Source organism: Manacus candei, unplaced genomic scaffold, assembly GCF_025592945.1.
Source record: "Manacus candei isolate 608988 ecotype Guabito, Panama unplaced genomic scaffold, ASM2559294v1 h1tg000081l, whole genome shotgun sequence".
NCBI classification, from domain to species: Eukaryota; Metazoa; Chordata; class Aves; order Passeriformes; family Pipridae; genus Manacus; species Manacus candei.
Window position 1 is genome coordinate 1,499,761 of NW_026138129.1, and position 20,895 is coordinate 1,520,655.

The following is a 20,895-nucleotide window of genomic DNA, read 5'->3' on the forward strand; positions in this document are numbered from 1 at the left end:
AGCTCATTGCTGATCCAAAAAGGTATATGTGGACAGGCCCATTTGTCCAAATGTGCTTACTGTCCTTCCACCTCTTCCCAGTCTTCTGATCTGGAGGTCCTTGTCTTCCTTCTCTGTCCAATTCCCACACTCATGACAATTACTCTCCATCTGTGCTTTCCTAGAAGTTGTCCACTTCTGTTTTATACTTGATCAAGCTTCAGTGTGCCAAAGACCTGCTGCTCCTATCTGCATCAGTCAAGGAAAGGTAACAACTCTACAAGCATTTCTTCCATCACCAATGCCAACCTACCCCTTTTTGCCTCATTGTGAGCACCCCCTCAGTGTCCTAGTACAGTTCCTTTTGCAATGCAGTGATGTACCAGATCAGAAAACTGATCCAAGTTAAATGTTACAGATAATTTTAACAAGGATTACTTTGCTGACTCGTTAACTATACAGGCATATAAAAAATGGTCTCAGCACAGCTGAGGAGGCAGAGGAAGGACAAGAATGAATGAGCTACCAACACATAATGATGGCTACTGCAGAAGTAATGGCACATCAGAGGATGTTATCCCTCCCTTTGCCTTACTTCTATCCTTTGAAGATCATACTTACAAAACTAGTTCATTTAAGTTGGCTAGACCAACATTCTATTACATAGAAGTAGATCAACTGACAGGCCTTAGACCTGTCCAGTTTCTGCCCATGCGTATCTGCCACTCTCAAGCAGAGGAAAGAACCATCATGTTGCAAATATAACACATACATTACATATACAATCAAGGAAAATATGTTTTTGTAGCTTGATGGACTGACTAAGATCATTTCTCACCTGTCTTCTATGCTTCCAGTCTTTATCTTCCCCTCTATGCCAAAGAGAGATGGGGAAATCTCCTCCTTTAGTTGTTCTCTTTGTTCTTCTTTGGCAGCAGAAAAAGCTTCAGAGAAACCTTCTTTTAACTGACTGCTATCTAAGCAGCAGAAAAAAGGTCAGTGTAAGCAAAGTCTTTACAAAATGAATAAATGAAAAATGAATATCATAAAATAATTAGAAATATTTGTATTTTCAGGAACATAGGCAAGGTTTTAATTTTTGAAAATATTTTACAGAATACAATTGAATTATGTAGGTGGAAGGATGTAATCTGTGAAAAAAAGAGGCTTCTCATCCTCAAGTCTAGTGCTGGAAACATGGAAAGGACAAATAGTATGTTTTGTGCTCCTTATCTCTAGAGATTTGTAATGCATGCTTAATGTGTTCACCACAGAATGTGGCAGTGTAGGCACTGCTAGACAGTACTGAATTATTTATGTATCTATAATTATGTGACTTGCAAACCAGTTCATTGAACAGTTTGACAGTCAGTATTTGTACACGAGACTTTCTAATCAGGCAGATTTGTGCATCTTCCTATTGAAGCTTATTGGGTATGTTCACCACAAGCAGCCGGTTTCCACTTCAATTAATTTTTTTTCTGAGTGTCACCTAGTGTTGAGTTTCTCCTTCAGGTCAAGCTAGGACTGACAACTGGAGCAGAAAGCCTTTATTTGCTCATTCATACTATGAACTATTGCTGTAGGCAGGAACTATATAGCTCACTTAATCATATAAATGCAACCAGTGCTACTGAAGTCCTTTGCAGCATGCTGAAAGGACTTTCTGGTCCAACAGCAGGAATACAAAAGTTTTATATTCAGCCCTCAGACTTTCTCAGTTATACACCAAACATCTCCAGTCTAATGGCAGACAAGCAGTGCACTTTCTGCAACTTGCTTGCCTGTCTTGCACCAGAATATGGCAGAGGGGTCAGAAGTGACACAGTAGGTTGACAGCAGCAAGGGATGCAGAACCCACATGTTCCTTCCCACAGTCTTAGGTATGGGGTTGTGCTGTCTCCAGAATGCTTTAATAAGGAGAGATGCCTAAGCTCTGTAATTTTCAACTTGTGCTTCCCCGTGCAAGGCAAGAACAATGTATCCAAGCAGCTGTTTAATTCACCTTTCTTTTCTTTTCTGTTCTCTTCTTGAGCATCTTGTCTGGAAAGGTTTTTTGTGGTACTCTCTGTAGACTGAAGCAGCGGCTCAGTGCTTATACCTTTAAATAAGAATGTAAAGTGTTATACAAACTATTGATATGCTTATGCTTGTGTTTCCAGCAATAAAAACCCACACAGCTGGATAATTGTCAGCTCAGCCTAGTCCTCAAGCACATATTCAACTGAAGAATATCTCAAAGACAACTGCGCTGACCAGCTTCCAGTGGGAAGTTACCCTGATGTACTAAGGCCTCTGCACCTTCAAGCCTTAGTTTTACACATGAGGCAGGTCAAAGTCAGCATTGCTTTAAAAAAAGGCAGTCATACCTCCCACTGTCCTAATATATTCCTGTTGTCCAGTCTTTTTCAATTTGTTTATCAACAACCTGGAGGAAGGGATAGAATGCACTCTAAGCAAAAATACTGCTGATACAAATCTGAGGAGGAGTGACTGATACACCTGAAGGCCGTGCTACCATTCAGAGGACCTTAATAGGCTGGAGAGTTGGGCATATAGAAACCCAATTAAGTTCAACAAAGGCAAGTGTAGGATATTGCACCTGGGGAGGAATAACCCCAGAATCAGTTGAGGTTGGGGGTTGACCACCTAGAGAGTAGCTCTGAAGGGACCTGGGAGTATTGGTGGATGACAAACTGACCATGAGCTGGCAGTGTGCCCTTGGGGACGGGAGTGCCAATGGAATCCTGAGGTACATCAGGAAGTCTGGCCAGCAGGTTGATGGAGATGATCCTCCCCTTCTATTCAGCCCTTGTGAGGCCACATCTGGAGTATTGTGTTCAATTCTGGTTGTCACAGTTTAAGAAAGACAAGGAGCTACTGGAGAGGGTCCAGCAGAAGGCCACAAAGATGATTAGGGGTCTGAAGCATCTCTCTTATGAGGAGAGATTGTAGGAGCTGGGCCTGTTTAATTTAGAGAAGACTGAGAGGAGATCTCACTAATACATACAAATATCTGAAAGGTGAGTATCAAGAGGATGGTGCCAGACTCTTTTCAGTGGTGCCAAGCAACAGGACAGGGAGTAAGGGACATAAACACAAGAAGTTCCACCTCAACATGTCTTTACACTGAGGGTGGCAGAGCACTGGAACAGGCTGCCAAGGGAGGTCATGGAGACTCCCTCTCTGGAGACATTCAAAACCCACCTGGACACATTTCTGTGTAACCTGCCCTAGGTGACCCTACCTTGGCAGGTGAGCTGAACTAGATGATCTACAGAGGTCCCTTCCAACCCTAACTATTCTGTGGTTCTGTGATTCTGTGATTCATCCACCCGTAGACCACCCCTTCACTCCCCTCATTTGTACTGGCAGAAGTATTTCTGAAGCTCTGTGATAAACTTCACTGGGCAATTGATCCACATTCAGTTTAACCCAGCAATAAAATAATAGTTTTAGGCACAAGAAGGAGACAAGACTGTATCCGTGAGAGTACTTGTCCTGAGCTGTCTTGGAAAATATGAAATTAAAATTTCAGTTGTACTATGGGACTGTCTCACAGCATCACAGTCAGGTGTTGTTATAGAAGTTCAAATGAATTCATGATACCTGTCTAATTTACATTCTCTTCCCTTTTAGGCTGTTTTATTCTGACTTCTTTTTGTTCCTCTTCCCCCATTTTGAAATCAGTTTTTGATTTCTTGAAAATTGTTTTTATTCTTTCTAACCCTTTGGTATCTTCCCACAGAAGACAAGGCTGACAAAGAGAAGATGCCAAGTAGAAACTTAACATTGTTTTAACTCTGAACATTCTCACACCTTTGGAAGCTATATCCACATCCTACTTCTTATGTGTCTCCCCCTGAATGCAACATATTCCCTACTTCATATAACTTAGCTTTTCCAATGTAATTCCATTTATATCCACAAGGTCCAATTTCATTCAGTGTGAGAGATAGGATGACTGTGATTCAAAAACTAAAAAAAAAGTCAAGCTTAAAATGCTTTAAAAGCTTTTATAACAAGCCACAATAAAAACAAAGCACCTTCCCCAAACTACAATAAAACCAGTAACAATCACTAGTAAGGGCAAAAATTCAGAGGAGTTGCACAATAGACTTAGGTTTAGATTTCCAGCACTTTTTACCCACCTGAATCTGAAAGCTGCACATGTTCTCCTGAGATTTCTGAACTGCTCTCATTTGGCATGAATACCGGGGATCTGCTTTGCCAAGCAGAGTGCATTGCCAAGAGAGAGGTCTGTAAGAATTCCGGGCTCTCAGCTTGGCAAGAATTTCCTGATGGGAGCTGGACAGGAATGAAAGTAGCTGGAAAGCATGGAAGGGGTGGCATCGTGGCTACTAGGTGAGAAAGTGTCCCAGGAGAAACAGATAAACCTAAAAATAGTTGCCAGAGAAGAAAAATTAGAGGAGCTTAAGACAAATATTTTGTATTGAACTAAAAATCTCTTGTTAAACTGTTATTGCACAAAACCCACTTTGTTTTCATGTTCACCGGTGGTTTGCATGTTCAGGATGAAACAACCAAATTCTGTTTATGTTATTTTATTTAAATTGTAAAATAAATTTTACAGTTTGCTGCAACCACCAGTTGTAACCAAAGTTATCATATACTACAGGGATGGTGAATTAAATAGAATATACAAAGTACTCCCGAGCATGTAAAAAAACCAGCATTTCCCCTAGGACTCCTTACGTCCATTAGGAGGTAAAAGTTAGGTATTGCAAAGTATCTCTGAGCCACATCATAATGCAAAAGAGGGGAAAGTTTTCCTTTTAGCTCTGGATGGCTTGTTACGCATTAAGTTAGAAGACTATGTGGAAAAGACACAAGCAGTTCTGCACAGGGACCAAAGTCCAGGTTCACTACTTCTGGGAAAGAAACTCCTTCATAAGATTACAAAATTACATTCGCTTCTTATTTTCTTTCTTCACACCAAGATTCCTCTCTGTCCTGTGACCTGACTTCAATAAGTAGAAAGAGAATGGCTGAGACTGAAAATGCCTCACCCCTAGTTAAGGTATTTTTTGGAAAAAGGCTGATCCGTGAATTTGAATCCCGTCTGGCACAGACTCAGGAAGATCCCAACTCGCTACTTCTGGGCAGACGCTTCACCCATCAGCTAGCAGGTGGGCAGAGCCACTGCTGCCTGTGTTCCATGTGAGAATAAAATGACAATCTGTAGTTCAATGAAGTTTTGATTTTACTGTTGATCTCTGTATTAGTTTAAATGCATGGCAATATTAAAGCAACTACCTTTACTATAATAAGACAAATCATAGCCTAACTAGTTCTTCATATTTTACTTCTTTAAAGCTTAATTGGACCAAATCATGCAGTGTCTTTTGCTACTCTCAATCTACACTGCCTCTAGTAACAAATAAGAGCTTCCAGTGCAGATTTTGGTCAGCTTTTCATTCAGGTCAGCATTTTGTCTATGGCTTTATACATTAGCTAAGTGTAGTTGGATATGCAAATACACCCAAATAGCATCCAATAAACATATTTCTTACTGTATGAGCTTGGTCTTGAATTCATGGTACTAACTGTACTTACTTTCTTCAGAAATGTGTCAAGTGATTTACAGAACTGGGGCAGGGGGAAGAGAGGTTTGCACGATGAACCATATCAGACTCAAGGCACTTTTCCTTCTCACACTTCAGTCCTTCCCGAGAACCCAAAAAAAGTGGTGCAGCCTAATAGTTCTGCTCCTGGTGAACTGGTGGAAGTAACAACAAACACCTTGCTACTCATGGCATTTGGGCAGGGCTGATGCTTTTGAGAACGCCCGCAGAATCACCCTTGAGGAGAAAAGACAACGCAGAAAGAATCGTGCCTTACAGAATATACCACCTAAGGAGTCTTTCTGCTGTGCCTTTTGCAACATGCCTATCTCGTATTGGCCTTTTTAGCCACCAATGCACTTGCAACAAGCGTGGGTAGAGCCCTTCCCAAATCTTCGTTCGCGAAGCCCAGCCATGAATGAGCAGCATAATTTCTCTGTGGATGTTCTGCTTTGATTAGAAAACTTGGAAACCACAGACGGTGTACTTGTTCCACCTGGTCACCACGGACAGTTTGATGAGCATTTGCCTGTCATTTCAACCAGACTCTTCTCTGAGGCAAAAAGAATAGGATAATGAATATTTCATTTACGCAGCCACAGACTCCATTCTTTCTCTTTCTCAGGCTGTCTCCCTAGTATACAGCAGTTGCTCTTGGCAGCTATTTCACAGTGGCATAGCTCCATCAGGAAAATCAGTACAATAACAGCCAGGCCTGCTGGTGTCACTGCTGCTGTGGTTTAGCTTCTGGCTGTAGGGTGGATGGTTGAGATCCTGCTTATCCCCCCCAAACAAAAACCCTGATTGTCACGCATCATCAAGTTTGAAAACAAGACCTTCAAACAGATCTGACACTGTGTTGTTTCTCAAGTGTCTTATTCCCTTCAGTCTCATATTGCTTTGCACTGCTGGCATCATCAGGAAGCTCAGAAAAGACCCCACAACACAGACAACCTAAGTTGCAGAAAGCCAGGCTTTTAGTGGTCACTGCGTGGCCAGTGTTTGGCCCTTGTTTCCTACCTGGTGCATCTACCCCAGTGTACATCTACTGCTTCCATGCACGCTCTGCAGCTCTGACAGCCATACAGCTTTTCAGGCTGCTGTTAACATGCTCAGCACCAGCACCTGCTGCACCCCAATGGTGTAATGTTGGATTCCAAAATTTGGATATGAGAAAAAGAAAACTGCTAGGTTTAAACAAAAGCCTTGGGCTAACAGAGACTGGGGAAAAACCTCCATCTAGAGTCCAGACAAGGACCCATTGATGTCAGGGGTTTGGAAAGTCCTGTCCAAGTCCAGAGAAACAATGCCCTGATTTCATCAAGCCAGTGCAGAAGACTTATTGTGTTTTATCTCTGCCTTTGTGTTCCCTGGATCCTGTGCATTCTACAAACCAGAATAATACCTCTTTCCCCCATGTAATCCCCCTAAGATAAGATGGGGTTTTCCCTATAATATAATTGTTAAGACTCCAAATTTGTTAACCTGGGTTTTTCCCTTATGTCATCCCCTGAAAACCCCTGTTTGTAATAATTGTAATAGTTACAACCCCCTGTTGAATATATAGATCCTAAACCCTTTAAATATGAACTTGTGAATCCAATAAAGGATTCCGGTTTTCTGCCTCCACTGGGATTGTTGTAATTATTGACTCGCTACAAATGGATCTAGTTGTCCATTGTTTATCCAACCCAACATTTTGTCATTCCTATAGAAGGTTCTCTGAACCCATGAGGCTGAGAGGGAATGAAGAAAAGTCCCTTTATTTTGTTAGCTACCAACAGCTATTATATTTATTTGTGAGGTAGATTAAACTTGCTAAAATTTCATTTTCTTTTACAGAAGCAATAATTTAAGGTCATATTTCCCTAAAGCCACTAACAAGTGCCAACTGCAAGAGTTTCTGGGATAGGGGGTGAGGGGAAAGCAAGAGGCCATAAATTCTTAGTGGTTTTGTTATTACTACTTTGCCTAAAGTAATGCCTATTGCTTTAAGTGAACCTTTGTTAAAGCAGATGTTCCTTATATGGCAACTGAAATAAATAAAACTCTTCCAAATTGGTCAAGCTACATGTGCTATGAGGTGTTTTATAATGTGCATGGAGGAACAGCAAAAACATAGTTGTCTGAGAGGAATTAGTCATACTAGGTATGGTAAAAAATCTTTGAAAAAAACATATTTTTTAAATTCTAAAAAGCTGTTTATAAGACCTCTTCAGGCTACACCGAACTCTAGCAGGCAAGGTGCCATCACCTAGTTCTCCTAACTCTCCTCTGAGGTCTTAGCATAATGGGATTCTTGCACAGCTCCTTAACTGAGCAAAGAAGCTTGAAATTAGACTGAGAAACCAATGCCAGATCAATGCACAGATGGAGGCTGGGCATGCCTTAGGCTGCTTAGGCTCTTAGAACGCAGATTAGGTGAAGCTGCCTCCACAGAAAGTTATCTGAGAAGCAGCAGCAATCCAAGAATCATCTGGCCTTCCTATGCCATTGTGGATACTCCCTGCTTGATGTTATGCACAAGCAGCCCTGCTAAAGCCAGGACAATGCTGTCACAAGTCTACGTGATTTGCCTAAATTTTTCTTTCACTTTGGGGTTGCACACTGAGAAGAATGTGCCACTACTGTAGACATGGTGGGAAGGAGTGAGGGTTCCTCTTTTCCTGCTCGCTGAGTAGATGGTGTTTTCTAGCAATGCCACGGGTCAAATGAAACTGTTCAATGAGTTGTATCATGCTGTTAGGAACAGGTTGCACTATTAAAGGTAAGAGTCGATTAACAGAAGCATGGTGTGTTGACTTTTTCCTCTTCTTTTACCCATGAGAAGCTGGAACTTTCATTTATAGGTACAGAAGAAAAATTATTTTTCAGCTTTCCTGTACTTTTACCACAATACTCTAATTTTATGTATTACCATTCAAGATTATACTTCAATAGAAGTCTATACAGGAGGTCTGCTATTAAACCTAAAGGTTCTCCTGAAATTTTAATATAAAAAAGTGGGAAGGTGTTTTCTGGAGTTTACAGCTTCTATGCAGTGTGTGTAAAGGAGCAAATGTTTTAGCCCACCCTCCGGAGGAGGAGCCCCCAGCCATTTAAAACAACTCTTAAACCTTCTCTTTCTTTAAAGAGCTACTGCATTTCACTGCTGGAGTGCAAGCATCAGCAGGTTAAGATACCAGTGTCAGGAAGGATGCCCCTAGTACCTGGGTTGTAAAGTGCAATGATTTTCTGCTGTTCAGCCACCAGCCTTTGCAACTGCTCCATCTGCTGCTTCATCAGCTGGTCCTGCTGCCCTGGAGTCTGAAAATATCATGAGGATATAGTATCAAACTACACAGCTGAATAGGTTTTAATCAGAAAGAATCACCATATCTGGATTTTGGGGTTAGGTATTTCTTAAAGTCTGTGTTGTTTCTAATAGACATTTGTATTTAAAATTCTTTCGCCATTTTAGAGCTCAGAATTAATTTGTACACTGACACTGTGCAGGAAGTATGTGCCTTGCCAGGTTTTGCTACTCAGTCTCATATCAGACGGCACTTTTTTCTGGACTGTGTGCTGGGATTTCCTTCTCACAGAAGCTAAAGAACAAAAGGGAGGGAAGTGTCCACCTGTGTTTCACACCAAGAAGGTTTTAGAACAGCATCAGAGCAGATGATACCCTCAGGTCAAGCTTCACTGTAAAACTTAAAAATGTGTCAATGTTCAACATTTCATTGTTGAACTATATGATAAATGAAAATTGCCAGTATCACTGATGAAAAGGAGCTTTTGAAAATCAATATCCACAGAACAGAGATGCAATTAGGAGGAAATATAAGCATGATCTGAAATTAGCGTCAAAAGGATGGAAGAATAACTGTCTTAGACTAAATTCCTCAGTCCTTTTGCAGGACCCTTGCCTCCCCATAGGCAAACATCTAATCAAGTTGCCTTCACTTTCTGAGTTTCCTAGTTTACATCTGTTTGACTCTTTCTTTCAGTTATCTGTTTCTTCTGTCCTGTCCACTGAGAACCACCAGAGATCAGAAGTGGAAGTGATAGGTCTTTTTTTTTCTATTTATTTATTGTGAGCTACCAGATCTATCCCAGAACTAAAATTTACAGCATAAAGGCACACTCATGTTGTTGTTGTACCAGGAGCTTCCCAGCAGTCTACCTGTAAGCAGCATTTTCACTCTACTGTCTCTCTGTCCGGTATTACTTGAGAAGCACCATGTAACAAAGCAAAGCCCAAGGTCACTTTTTCTTTACCAGAATCTTTAAGAACAGTTCAAGTAATTCACATAGTCAAATGTCAAAAGGCACCAAAGAACAAAGAATGCCTAAGACACAGTATCAGATTTTATGACCAGCTGTTGACAGTTTACAATATCACAGGATACAATCTGGTCATTAAACAAAATGACGTAGTTTACATCATCCAAGAAAAGAAGCAACAGACTCCTGGGATTCACAAAAAGATATCTTTAACTGCAGCTTTACTTACATGATTATTTTTTCAACAACCAAGGAATAATATAGACATCCAGTGGAGAAAGGATTGAGAACTTCCAGCATATATACGTGTTAAATTCAACAGTGTGGGAAACATAAGTGTTTCTTTAAAATATACAACTAAGGCACTGTATTGTTTACTATCTTATAAGAAGCATATTGAGCATTCAGTGGAAGAGATATTGTGGAGTTACTTCTGTCCATCACTTTGTGAAAGCTAAGAAGAGGAAAAAGTCAGAAATGAAAAAAAAAAGTGTAAAAAAAGAACATGGGGCATGAGAAGAGGATGGATAGAAAGACACACAAAACAAGAAAGTGAACATGCCCCACAACCATTACAGATATGAGAATGTGGAGCCAGAATGTGCAATCCTTTCTACTAGAAGGAGAGATAGAAATAACTACAAAAGAAGATGAATAAGAGCAAAATTGATCAACTGTCTCTTGTGAAAAGCACTTTATTGCATGGATGCATTAGAGCAACAGCATCAGACACATGATTAGGATACACTTCCCAGTACTTGCCAGTAAAGCTTCCTATCTAAACACAGACACAAAAGCTACTGATTCTTTCTTTCTGGACAGGATGTGCCATTATCAGAAATACAAAATATGCAGTTATAAATTCAGCGATTATTTAAAGCAAACTAACCTGTTCCATGGTTTTGTATGTGGGAGCACAATGGTTCATTCCAGGCTCTGAAGCAGGGAGCAGAGGAGGAGTGAACATTTCTGAAGTGTCATTTGCATCATGAATTCCAGCCTGGATTATACTGGAATTCAACTTCTGAGGAAAAAAATCAGAGTTGGTTGAATAATATAGTTGCCTTGTATGCTGAAAAGCTTGATTGTGGCCCAAGTTATCTGTTGAGACGTTACTGTTGTCCATCGTACCACTGGCTTCAGTGTATGAAAGTGGACAGTTCTTGCTGGAGGACTCACTCATACCATCAATCCACTCCAGGTATAAAGAAAGTATGACCTTCTCAACTATACTGGAAGATGGTACTGATCGCTGATAATCTTCTGTGACATATGGTCTTCCTCCTTTAAAGTGTCTGCTTCCATGCCCTCCATTCCAAAATCTCGGTTAGAGATGTGTGATAAAAACTACCATGCACAAATGTATCATGCTGACATAGGAAATCCTGCAGTTTATTTTCTTTCTTTTTTTCCTTGTCAACCAATAGATTCTTTTTTTAGCCCAGGTTGAATGTAGAGTATCTTCAGACTTCAGAAACTGTAAAACATATCTATATATTTTTATGTATTACTATATATGTAAAATAATATACAAATACACATAAATATGCATATAAAATAGTGTTAGGATACATGCAATACAACCTCCCTATAAAATCACAATATTTTTGATAGCTAAAAGGGCTTAGATGTACTGCCTGCTCTCTCACAACTAAAATCAGACAAACAGAAACAGAATACAATAAGAACCCAAACCCATTCACCACTAGAAGCATTTGTCAATGTGTTTGTCTTTCAACTAAATCTTCAGCCTTTAAATTCAGACAAAGTGCTTCATGATCAAAGACGACTGCAGAAAGCAGGAAATGAAGATAACAGAAGGAAAAAGGGAAAAACAAATGGTATGTGGAAAAAACTCCAAACAAAGAGATCACTAAAAAACCACCTGATGTTTAAGTAGTTCAAAAGAATGTTTATTTCAAAAAGATAAAATAACACTGCTACAGCTTGCATGGTTCTCCCTGAGACTGGCATGGCTGAGACAGCTGCAAAAATACAAAGTCTGCTTCACCTCTTTAGGTTTTTTGCTCCAGCTCTTCCAGGGCAAGGACCAGACATTCGTTACTTACCTTAAAAAAAAGAGGAGAGGTCATATATTTCAGCAGCTGAAGCTGGTGAGCACCTCCATCTTGTCTTCTACTGAGTAGTTTATTTGCACTCTTTGAGAAATGTGAAGTCTCCAAAACTTCGTTCCCTCACAAGAAAATTATTTAATACCTTCTTCCTACCCTAACATAAGTGGTGTGCATAAGAGGTTTACACACCCTACCTGCTTTGTTACCTGCTTTGACAGATCCATCATGTGTAGCTAGGAAACATTACGTTGTTCACAGTCTTGAAGTCCCTTTAAAGTGACCTACAGTTCCTCTGGAAACACTTTGTAAATCTCCAGATCTAAAACAACAGATTGTCTGGGCAGATGCTCATATGCTAAAATAAGAATCCTACAGAATGGATCTTCAATAAGACTGAAAAAAAAAAAAAAAGGAAGTAGGTGTAGTGAAGACAACAGAATGGACAGGGAGAGGTCAGAAAGGATGGGCTAAATAATTTCATTTAAAGAAGTAAAGCCCATGACCCTAATTACAATTCCCTCTGAAGCCTAAGAAGGAACACCAAATTCCTGATTGTCCCCATTCTTCTACTATCTATAGCAGTATTGGTTGTTTCCTAGTATTCACCAGGATATGACAATTTGTTTCTATAGAGGTCAAACTCAACTGGAGCTGAAAGCTTCAACCAGAAAGTTATTTTTCTGAGTATAAGGCTGTATGCAAGTTGTTTGTTTGTTTGTTTGTTTGGGATTTCTTTACCTTTCTTTAAACATAGGAAACAACACTTATCCTCAAAAAATCACTGGGTACAAAGTTCAAAAGCTAAGCTGTTGTCAGCTGCCAGTGTAAAGGCTATTCTCAGTAGTAAGAGGCAAAACAAAGGTTCTTGATGGCCTGTCCCACTGACATCACATTTTGTACTAGATGCATGGAGACTCCAAGTCCTGGTCACGCTTTCTCCAGAACACAAATGAAGGAAATATAATCTCAAGAGTAGGAATGGTGGGATCTGGAAACAGGCAACATTTGCCAAGAGTCTCCCTAAACAGATACTTTGCTTTAGTCATCAAAGGTAAGGCATTATGAGGAACTGGATTTTGTGAGGAAACCTCCTTGACATCATCAGCAAGGAAAAGATATTCCAACCTTGGAACTAATAAGGAGGTCTCTGATTAGCAAACATGACAGTGTCAGCTTTTATCCCATCAAAAATAGAAAGGAATTATTATAAATGTCCATCATAATTTATCTTCTTCATTAGTTTAATATATTGTAAGTTCAGGAAAGTGGAGGTTGTATTTTAATGCATGAGGTTTCACAGGTGAGAAATTGTTTATAAAAGTTTTCACAGCCTAGGGTGGTAACTGACTTTAGTTTGAATAAGAAACTGAACTCTAAAACTTTTTCTATCATATATCTTTTCAGTGTTTGCTTTGTTATTGCTGCTGATTGCTAGGGAATTACTGAGTAAACAGAAGCTCTCACCCACAGCCCTAATCCCTGCAGTTCTTCCTGGTCTGCACCTCTCAATTAAAACCACACGAAGCCGCTCCTGCTCCTGGCAACACAGTAGTTCCTCAGTAAACACAGCTAAATAAGTCAAAACTTCTCCCTGTGAGGCGGAAGTACCTTTGCACCAACACCCTGGCAGCATTGCAGGAGCAAACAAGGAAAAGCAGTACAGGCTGACGATTGTCTTGTGAAATGTTTGTGAGGAGTCTCTGTTTTAGCAGAATTTTTCTATTTAAAAACTATCATAAAGAATAAAATGTTTTATCTCAGGTCTTGCCTCATGTTTTATCTCAGGCCTAATAAATATTAGACAAAATAAATAAATAAAATACTTCACACTTTCACAGAATTTCCACCTGTGTAATTTTAAAACACTTGACATGTTAACTGCTTGCATAAAGTCATTATTTCTATGCATGCCTGACCTGACCTTTTAAAACTGCTAAATCCTCACAAATTCCCATGAAAAAAGCAGAAATCTAACTGAAAGGTCTGACAGTTTTAATCAGGTCCCCAAAAATAGCATTGGGAAGTTAACCACATGCACAAGGGCCTGCAGACCTCAGCTGAAGCCTCACAGAAAAACTAGCAGCCCTAAAAAAGAGCTGCCAGTGACAGGGACACCCAGGGGAATCCCCTTCCCATAGCACTGTCTGAAAGACTTTTGGGACAAGAATTTTCCTAAACCCTGGAGCAGTTGTCCAAGTTTCTCCCTACTGGAGATAGCAATGAGAAGTTATTATTTGCAAATTACCCTTTTGTTTTTTAAAATCTTATTATTAGAAGTGAAGCAGCAGCCATAAACTTAAAACATATAGATAAACAGAACAAGGAGACATAAATCAGTGATGATAATTTTCTTTTAAGTAGCACAGAATATAAAATATTCAACAGGCACTGAAGTGCTGGACTTATCCTGCACTCACTGCATTCTCCAAAATCTGGTGAATGTTTTCTTATTCTATATCTGCACTGCTCTAATACCTAACTATCCCAGGCACTGATCTTGGTCCTTCTCTGTTGAAAATCATAGAACCGCATAACAAATGACACTTTATTTAATAATCTGCTTATGCAAATAAGTATGTAGCTCTTCATGGGTTATATTGGGCTTCTGTAAACACAAACATACATTGACCCATTGGAACAAGTCCAGAAAAGGACCAGGAAGATGATCAGAGGGCTGGAGCACCTCTGATATGAACACAGGCTAGGACAGTTGGGGCTGTTCAGCCTGGGGAAGAAAAGGTTCTAGGAGGACCTTAGAGGAGCCTTCTGCTACCTAAAGGGAGCCTGCATGAAAGATGGAGAGGGATTTTCACAAGAGCATGTAGTGATAGGACAAGGGGGAATGGCCTTAACCTAAAAGACAGTAAGTTTAAAGTAGATATTAGGAAGAAATTATTTACTGTAAAGTTTGGTGAGGCACTGGGGCAAGTTGCCCAGAGAAGCTGTGGATGACCCATCCTGGAAGTGTTCAAGGCCAGGCTGGATGGGGATTTGAGTAAGCTGGTCTAGTGGGTGGCATCCATGCCCAGGTCTGGAACTTTAAGGTCCCTTCCAACACAACCCATTCTGTGATTCTATACAATATAAAACCCAACAATAACATAAAAAGAATGAAGTCTGGCATTAGTTTGCATTAACTTCTGTATGCTGTGGGACACGTCTAAACTGACACAATGAAAAATACCATACACAAACACAAGAATTCCATTAAATTTTTTTAAATAATACTGAATAGTTTCCAAAAATCCTTAGCTAGCCAATTGCTTTTATAGAGGAAATCAGGGCTATCAGTAATATCAGAGCCATATCTAATGCTTCACACCTTAGAGTGATTCAAGAGAAAAGCTAAACAAAACAGAGTTCCAGATAGTTCCTACAATTAATTAATTTAAGATTTCATTATAATCTTCAAGTCTTTTGTCATAAGCGATGTGCTTAATCCCTGGCAATAAAGTATACACGGAATTTTCTGGGTGGAACTAGGATTAATTTACCTGCTGGCAGCAAAAACAGCAACTCCCTAAGACAAACCAAGTAGGCGTTGTTAACTCACTATAATTTAACCCCCAAAGAGAATAGTAATTAAAAGCAACTTGAGAATGGATTTCAAAATTTCTCTCCTGTTATTCATTTCTATAAACTAATCCCTAAACAAGAGAGGAATTCACCAAATAGCTCCCAACAAGTGTGCCTGAATTGGATCTGAGATGCTTTGTCCTTTTTATTATATGTTGTTGTGTCTTAGAAAGAAGAAAAATTTACAGGTAGAGTGAGAAAGGGCTGGAGATTAATTCTCTAGAGACATTGCTATCTGCTGTGAAGAAAAAAAATTATTTCTGCTAACTGGACAGTACTCCTCCATCTGATCGAGAAAGCTTAAGTGACTGGTAATGTGCACTGATATAAATGGGTACAGATTCTCTGTTACACGAAGTCAACTCAAGCCCACAATGAAAAAAGATCTGACTTGGGGAAATGGTAAAACATAGAACTACGTTGCACTCTAATATGATTCCCCCAAGATTATTCCTTCAGACACTTCGTACGTGTTTTAACCACTAGAGGGAAATCTTGTACCAGTTCGAATGTGCAAAGAGACTAAAATCGAAGCACATAAATGATTTTCAAAAATGTAACAATGAAAACAATTTTACACTTTAAAGTACTGCGTACTCTCTGAAGTAATCTCCAGGGATTCTTAGAAAAGTAGCAACGTCTCGCAACGTTATGATATTAAATGTGAAATTTCTAAAATTTTTAATCAGTGAAGAGTGGCACTTTTGTATATCCTACTGGCTACTAAACTCAGACTGATGAGAAGCCCAAACAGTTTCCGAATACACCCAAGCCTCCATACTTGTGTCAAGAAGTCAGTAACAAAGATTTGCAGACAGTTTTTAAATTGGAACTAGGTGATACCATATAATTGACTCAGTCTGTTTATCCCATGACATCCACTTTTCCATCTGAAACTACCAGCCCACCTTGAGTGAAGTTCCCAAGAAGAGCACTTTGCCAGTGGAGTTACACTGGCTATAACAGACTGTGACAACAATATCGTGGATACAACTTACACCAACAAAAGTGACTTTCTACCACTTATCACTGATCTTTACTTCCTTTGCAAGACACATTTCCATGAGCAACATTATTTTGAGAGCTGGACCTTTGGTTCCTAATTAATTAAAGATATTTTAGAATCTCGTTCTAACTTCTTTTTGTCCACAATTCTTCTGCATAAGCTTCCCCACCCAGAGAATATGCATCTGATAGCGACTGTCCATATCTGGGAGAACAAACCTCCCTACAGAACCCTGTAAATATGAGTGTGTCTCAGTTGATGTCAGATCCTATGACAACTGATATTCTCATTTTGCGTTTTTCCCATGAGATTTTTCTGATGCCTGGTTCTACGGAATATTAAGGGATATATGGGATGTTTTTTGTAAGACTAAACTAAGCAATCAAAAGCATGTCTATTAAAAGTAATCTATAGAGATTTAAGATACAGAACGTCAATGTAGGATAATCTGAGCATGAATATTTTAAATATGGTTCAAATTCAAATGAACAAACATTTTAGATAGTATTTGACACAAAAATCAGGTGAGTGGAATTAGCTGTCATTCAGGTTTTATGTCTAATATTTTGCAACTTTAGCAACAGTTTTATGCAAGTTAACATGTTTCTGCAATTTGTATCATTAGAACAAAACAACAATTTGTACCTTTACATAAATAAATACAAGAACAGAAAAAGTGAAAAGGAATTAAATCCCCTAGCCTGAGATATAAAGCCATTTTAAAACCACGATTTCTATGGCTTTCTTCAGTAACATATTTTAAATTTAAATTACAAATCAACAGATATTTATAGAAAACTTAAGAGGGAAAACTTGAAAATTGTTGAGAGCACAACAGCAGTTAGAAATAATTTGTAATGAATCCCTCTTCACGCAGCCTAAGACAGAGATTAATGAAAACAAAGTAGAAAATGTTTCCTGCATTGGTAATTCTTTTTTAAAACCCTGTTTTTATGAAAATCCCAGAGTACACACAAGAGACACTGTTTATGCCAAATTAACTACAATGTAAAAGGTACACCAGGTCCTTCAATATCTGTTTTGACTATTTCTATCCCTGCTGATACTGTTCTTTATTACTAGCAGTTGCTTTTGAAGTTTAAAACCAACATACATAACCACTGATCTGAAAATTACATAAAGTGGGAAAAGCCTCTGAAAACAGTACAATTTTTACCACTGTTGTTATGAGCCGAATCTGTTTTGAATCTGGATCAGAAAAATAAATATAAAGGTGTTTATATTTTTCTATTATAATTTTATGAGACAGATGGTTAAAATACATCATAATTTACCTGAGATACATTAATAAGACTCTTTTAAGTTTAATAAATGGATCTGTCTTAGAAATCAAACCATCTACTATAAATACACAGCATTCATGTGCTCTACGCAACAGTACATTTTCTGTATCTTAGTATTTCTTTTTCACTTCCATTCTGTATTTCTGTAATTGAATACAGAACATAGAGATCATTTTTATAAAAACATATTTAATACTAGCAAAAAATAATAACAAATCACATGGAATAGAAGCAAAGCTTGATCTGATACCTACAAGAAATTAACAGGTTTGAATCTGAATAGCAAAAAGCTAAGTGAAGAAAATCAGTGACAGCAAGTAGAATTCCATTTGTAACTGCTTTAATGGCTCCATATTTCTGTAAAAGTTTTTCAGAAATGGGACCATAAACCACAATAAAACCATAGCTGAATGATCCAATGCAGGATAAGAAAGAAACAAACAAACAGAAATCAACAAAGTCAAACAAAAAAAATTTCTCGTAATTGGATAGCTTTTTTACTTTATAATTCCCAACCATGAGATAGGACTAAGCACAGATTCCTCACAAATAATACTACTGTGTGTTTTACTGAAGCATCATGGCTGTCCGTGGTTGGCATAAATCAAGTTCTTCTTATTTTGAAGAAAAATTTTTACTTCAGTGTTCAGCAAGTATTTCTTACAGAAAAAGGAAGAAGATGAGTGTCCTCTACTTCCCTTAATCCTCAGTGAATTACAAATTTATAAATTAATTCCAGTTAGTAGAGATTAAATACATATCAATACATTAATTTGTATTAACTAAAATAAATGTCTAGGAACGACAAAGCTATACTAAAATGAAATAAGAGCTTCAGAAAGTTTTGATAGAAGAATATTAGTTTGACTGGTTTAGCTCAGCCTAATACATATAGACCAAATTGATAAGAGAGTAATTTAATATATATTTCTAACAAAAAGACAATGAAAATAAATGAAATGTGAGGATTTTCTTAGAAATATGAATGGTGCATGAGGATATACAACTGAGTTACAAGATACCATCAATCCAAAGAAAACTGACTATGGATATCAGCTAGAAAATTGTACAGGCAATGGGTTTTTTGGTTTGTGGGGAAGGAATTCTGACTCTGTAGATAAAAATTTTCACCATCAAAATAACTTTTTAACTACTAGATTTTGTTTTCTTGAGTAAATAAAACCTAGACACTTTTCAACTCAGGTTAGATAATGGAGTTCATTCAATCAAAAATGAAGAATTTTTTTTTAAGGAACTCATCCTAAAAGGACCTGAACTATGCTTGAAGCAGATTGGAGAACAACACTTTGCGTAGTGGTCACATCATTACCGCCAGGTCTTGAGTTGTTCACCCACAGTAGAGATGTCATTTAATTCCCTCTTCAGCCTGAAGGACCTTCAACTTACACCATCCGGAGGAGAAATAAGATCTATTGGTGTCGGACAATTTAAGGGTGAAATTCTCTCTCTTTTTTTTTTCCAGCTGTACTTTGGATAGAATGTTTCAAAGAGGGTATGAGCTCTTAAGTCAGAAGTCATGGTAGTGGCTTGATGCCTTCTACCACAGGAGGTGGTTGGAGGGAATACCCTGATTACTTGGCAGCAACATAAAAAAGCAGATTATGAACCACTTTCAGTGGTTTTGTGAAATAATTTCCTTGGTATTTATTATAGTATCTGAAAAATAATCAGAAATATCAAAACATTTTTGATGCTTCATGAGACAAACTGTTTTGACATTTTGAAACTGTTATCATTTTCACTTAATCTAAAATTTTCCCAATTGTGTCCAAATTCTTAAAGCTTCAAGTACCATTTTTTACTTCAGTCACAAGAAAATTTCCCCAAAGTTTCCACAATTGCAAATAACAAGATTGCCCTACAAAGATTCAAAGTAGAGTTATATCTGTTATGTACTTAATCATTATTAATAACCTTCCATAACAAAAATGTTCCTCTCTAGACTGTTTCTTTCAGTCACCACTCACAATCTCCAACTGTTACCTACCTTTGCCTATAATTTTCATTTTCTTTCCTTTGCCTTTCCTTGCTACTCACAAGGCCCAAATGACTTTGATCTTGTCTGTCCACTGTGACTCTCTTGTAGGCTCACCAGCTTATAGGGATCATGCTTCTAAGAAAATTAATATACAAATAGACAGAACATGAAATGTAAATACCATGGGAAGAAAGTTGCCATTTTTATGGGGAGATGAATAATAATTTAGATCCATTTTTAAGATTTTCATATGGCAAGTTTCACAGAATATTCTGGGTTGGAAGGGACCCACAAGGATCATCAAGTCCAACTCTTAAGTGAAGATTATATATGTCAGAAAACAGATTTAGCTTTAGACTATCTGCACTGAGATGTTGTGCCTTTATTTAACAGCTTGCACTGATGACCTACCTCCTTCTGAACTGCTAGAATGGGAAGTGTAAAGCAGGGCCACCCACCATGGACCCACCAAAAGCAGCATGGAACCCACTAACAAGCAGACCTTGTATGTGCAGGCAGTACCACAATGCAGCCCCAGTCCGCAGGTGGAGGAAGATATGAATCAACTTCTCAAAACTTATCAGCCACATCTTCTGTGTGTAAGACATGACGCAACACTGTATGTATCCTTCTCTCTTTAAATGTGATGGGAAATGAGAAATCAAGTATTTTCTTTCCAAAAATCCCAGATGGGACACACTCAACAAAAAAGAAAATCTTACCATGTGCTTGTTATGCACAGTTACCACAACATGAAAATCATAATAAAATGCAGCATACATAGCAATTTTACAATAGCAACATTACTCCACAAGCAGTAAAAGGAACACAAACTTACCAAGCTCCTAGGCTCCTCTAAATCTGTGCTCTTTTCATGCCCTGAACTACCAACATCAGCCCCTAGCTCGCATGTTGGTTCTGCTGACCGGGCCACCAAAGGAATGACAATATCTGAGGGCCCACCAGCCACATCTGCTGGCCAGTCTGCCACTACAGCCCCCTGCTGCTGGACATCGAGCAGTAGGACTCTTGTCCTCCACTGCAGAGAAAGGTTCTGGCAGCCAAGGGGGCTATAAGGGTGGTTGCTCTGAGAAGCTTCCCCCAT

At 38.7% G+C, this 20,895-nt stretch overlaps 1 protein-coding gene across 1 annotated transcript in view; it reads right to left on the reverse strand.

Moving 5' to 3' along the window:
• Positions 1 to 20,895, reverse strand: part of LOC127481690 (centromere protein J-like) — a 43,788-nt gene extending 22,893 nt beyond the window's left edge. The window contains exons 1-3 of the mRNA XM_051811254.1: positions 20,629 to 20,895; positions 8,774 to 8,870; positions 818 to 956 (exon numbers count right to left, since the gene is read on the reverse strand). Of these exons, the coding sequence (XP_051667214.1) occupies positions 818 to 956; positions 8,774 to 8,870; positions 20,629 to 20,895 (503 nt within the window). The remainder of the gene's footprint in view (positions 1 to 817; positions 957 to 8,773; positions 8,871 to 20,628) is intronic.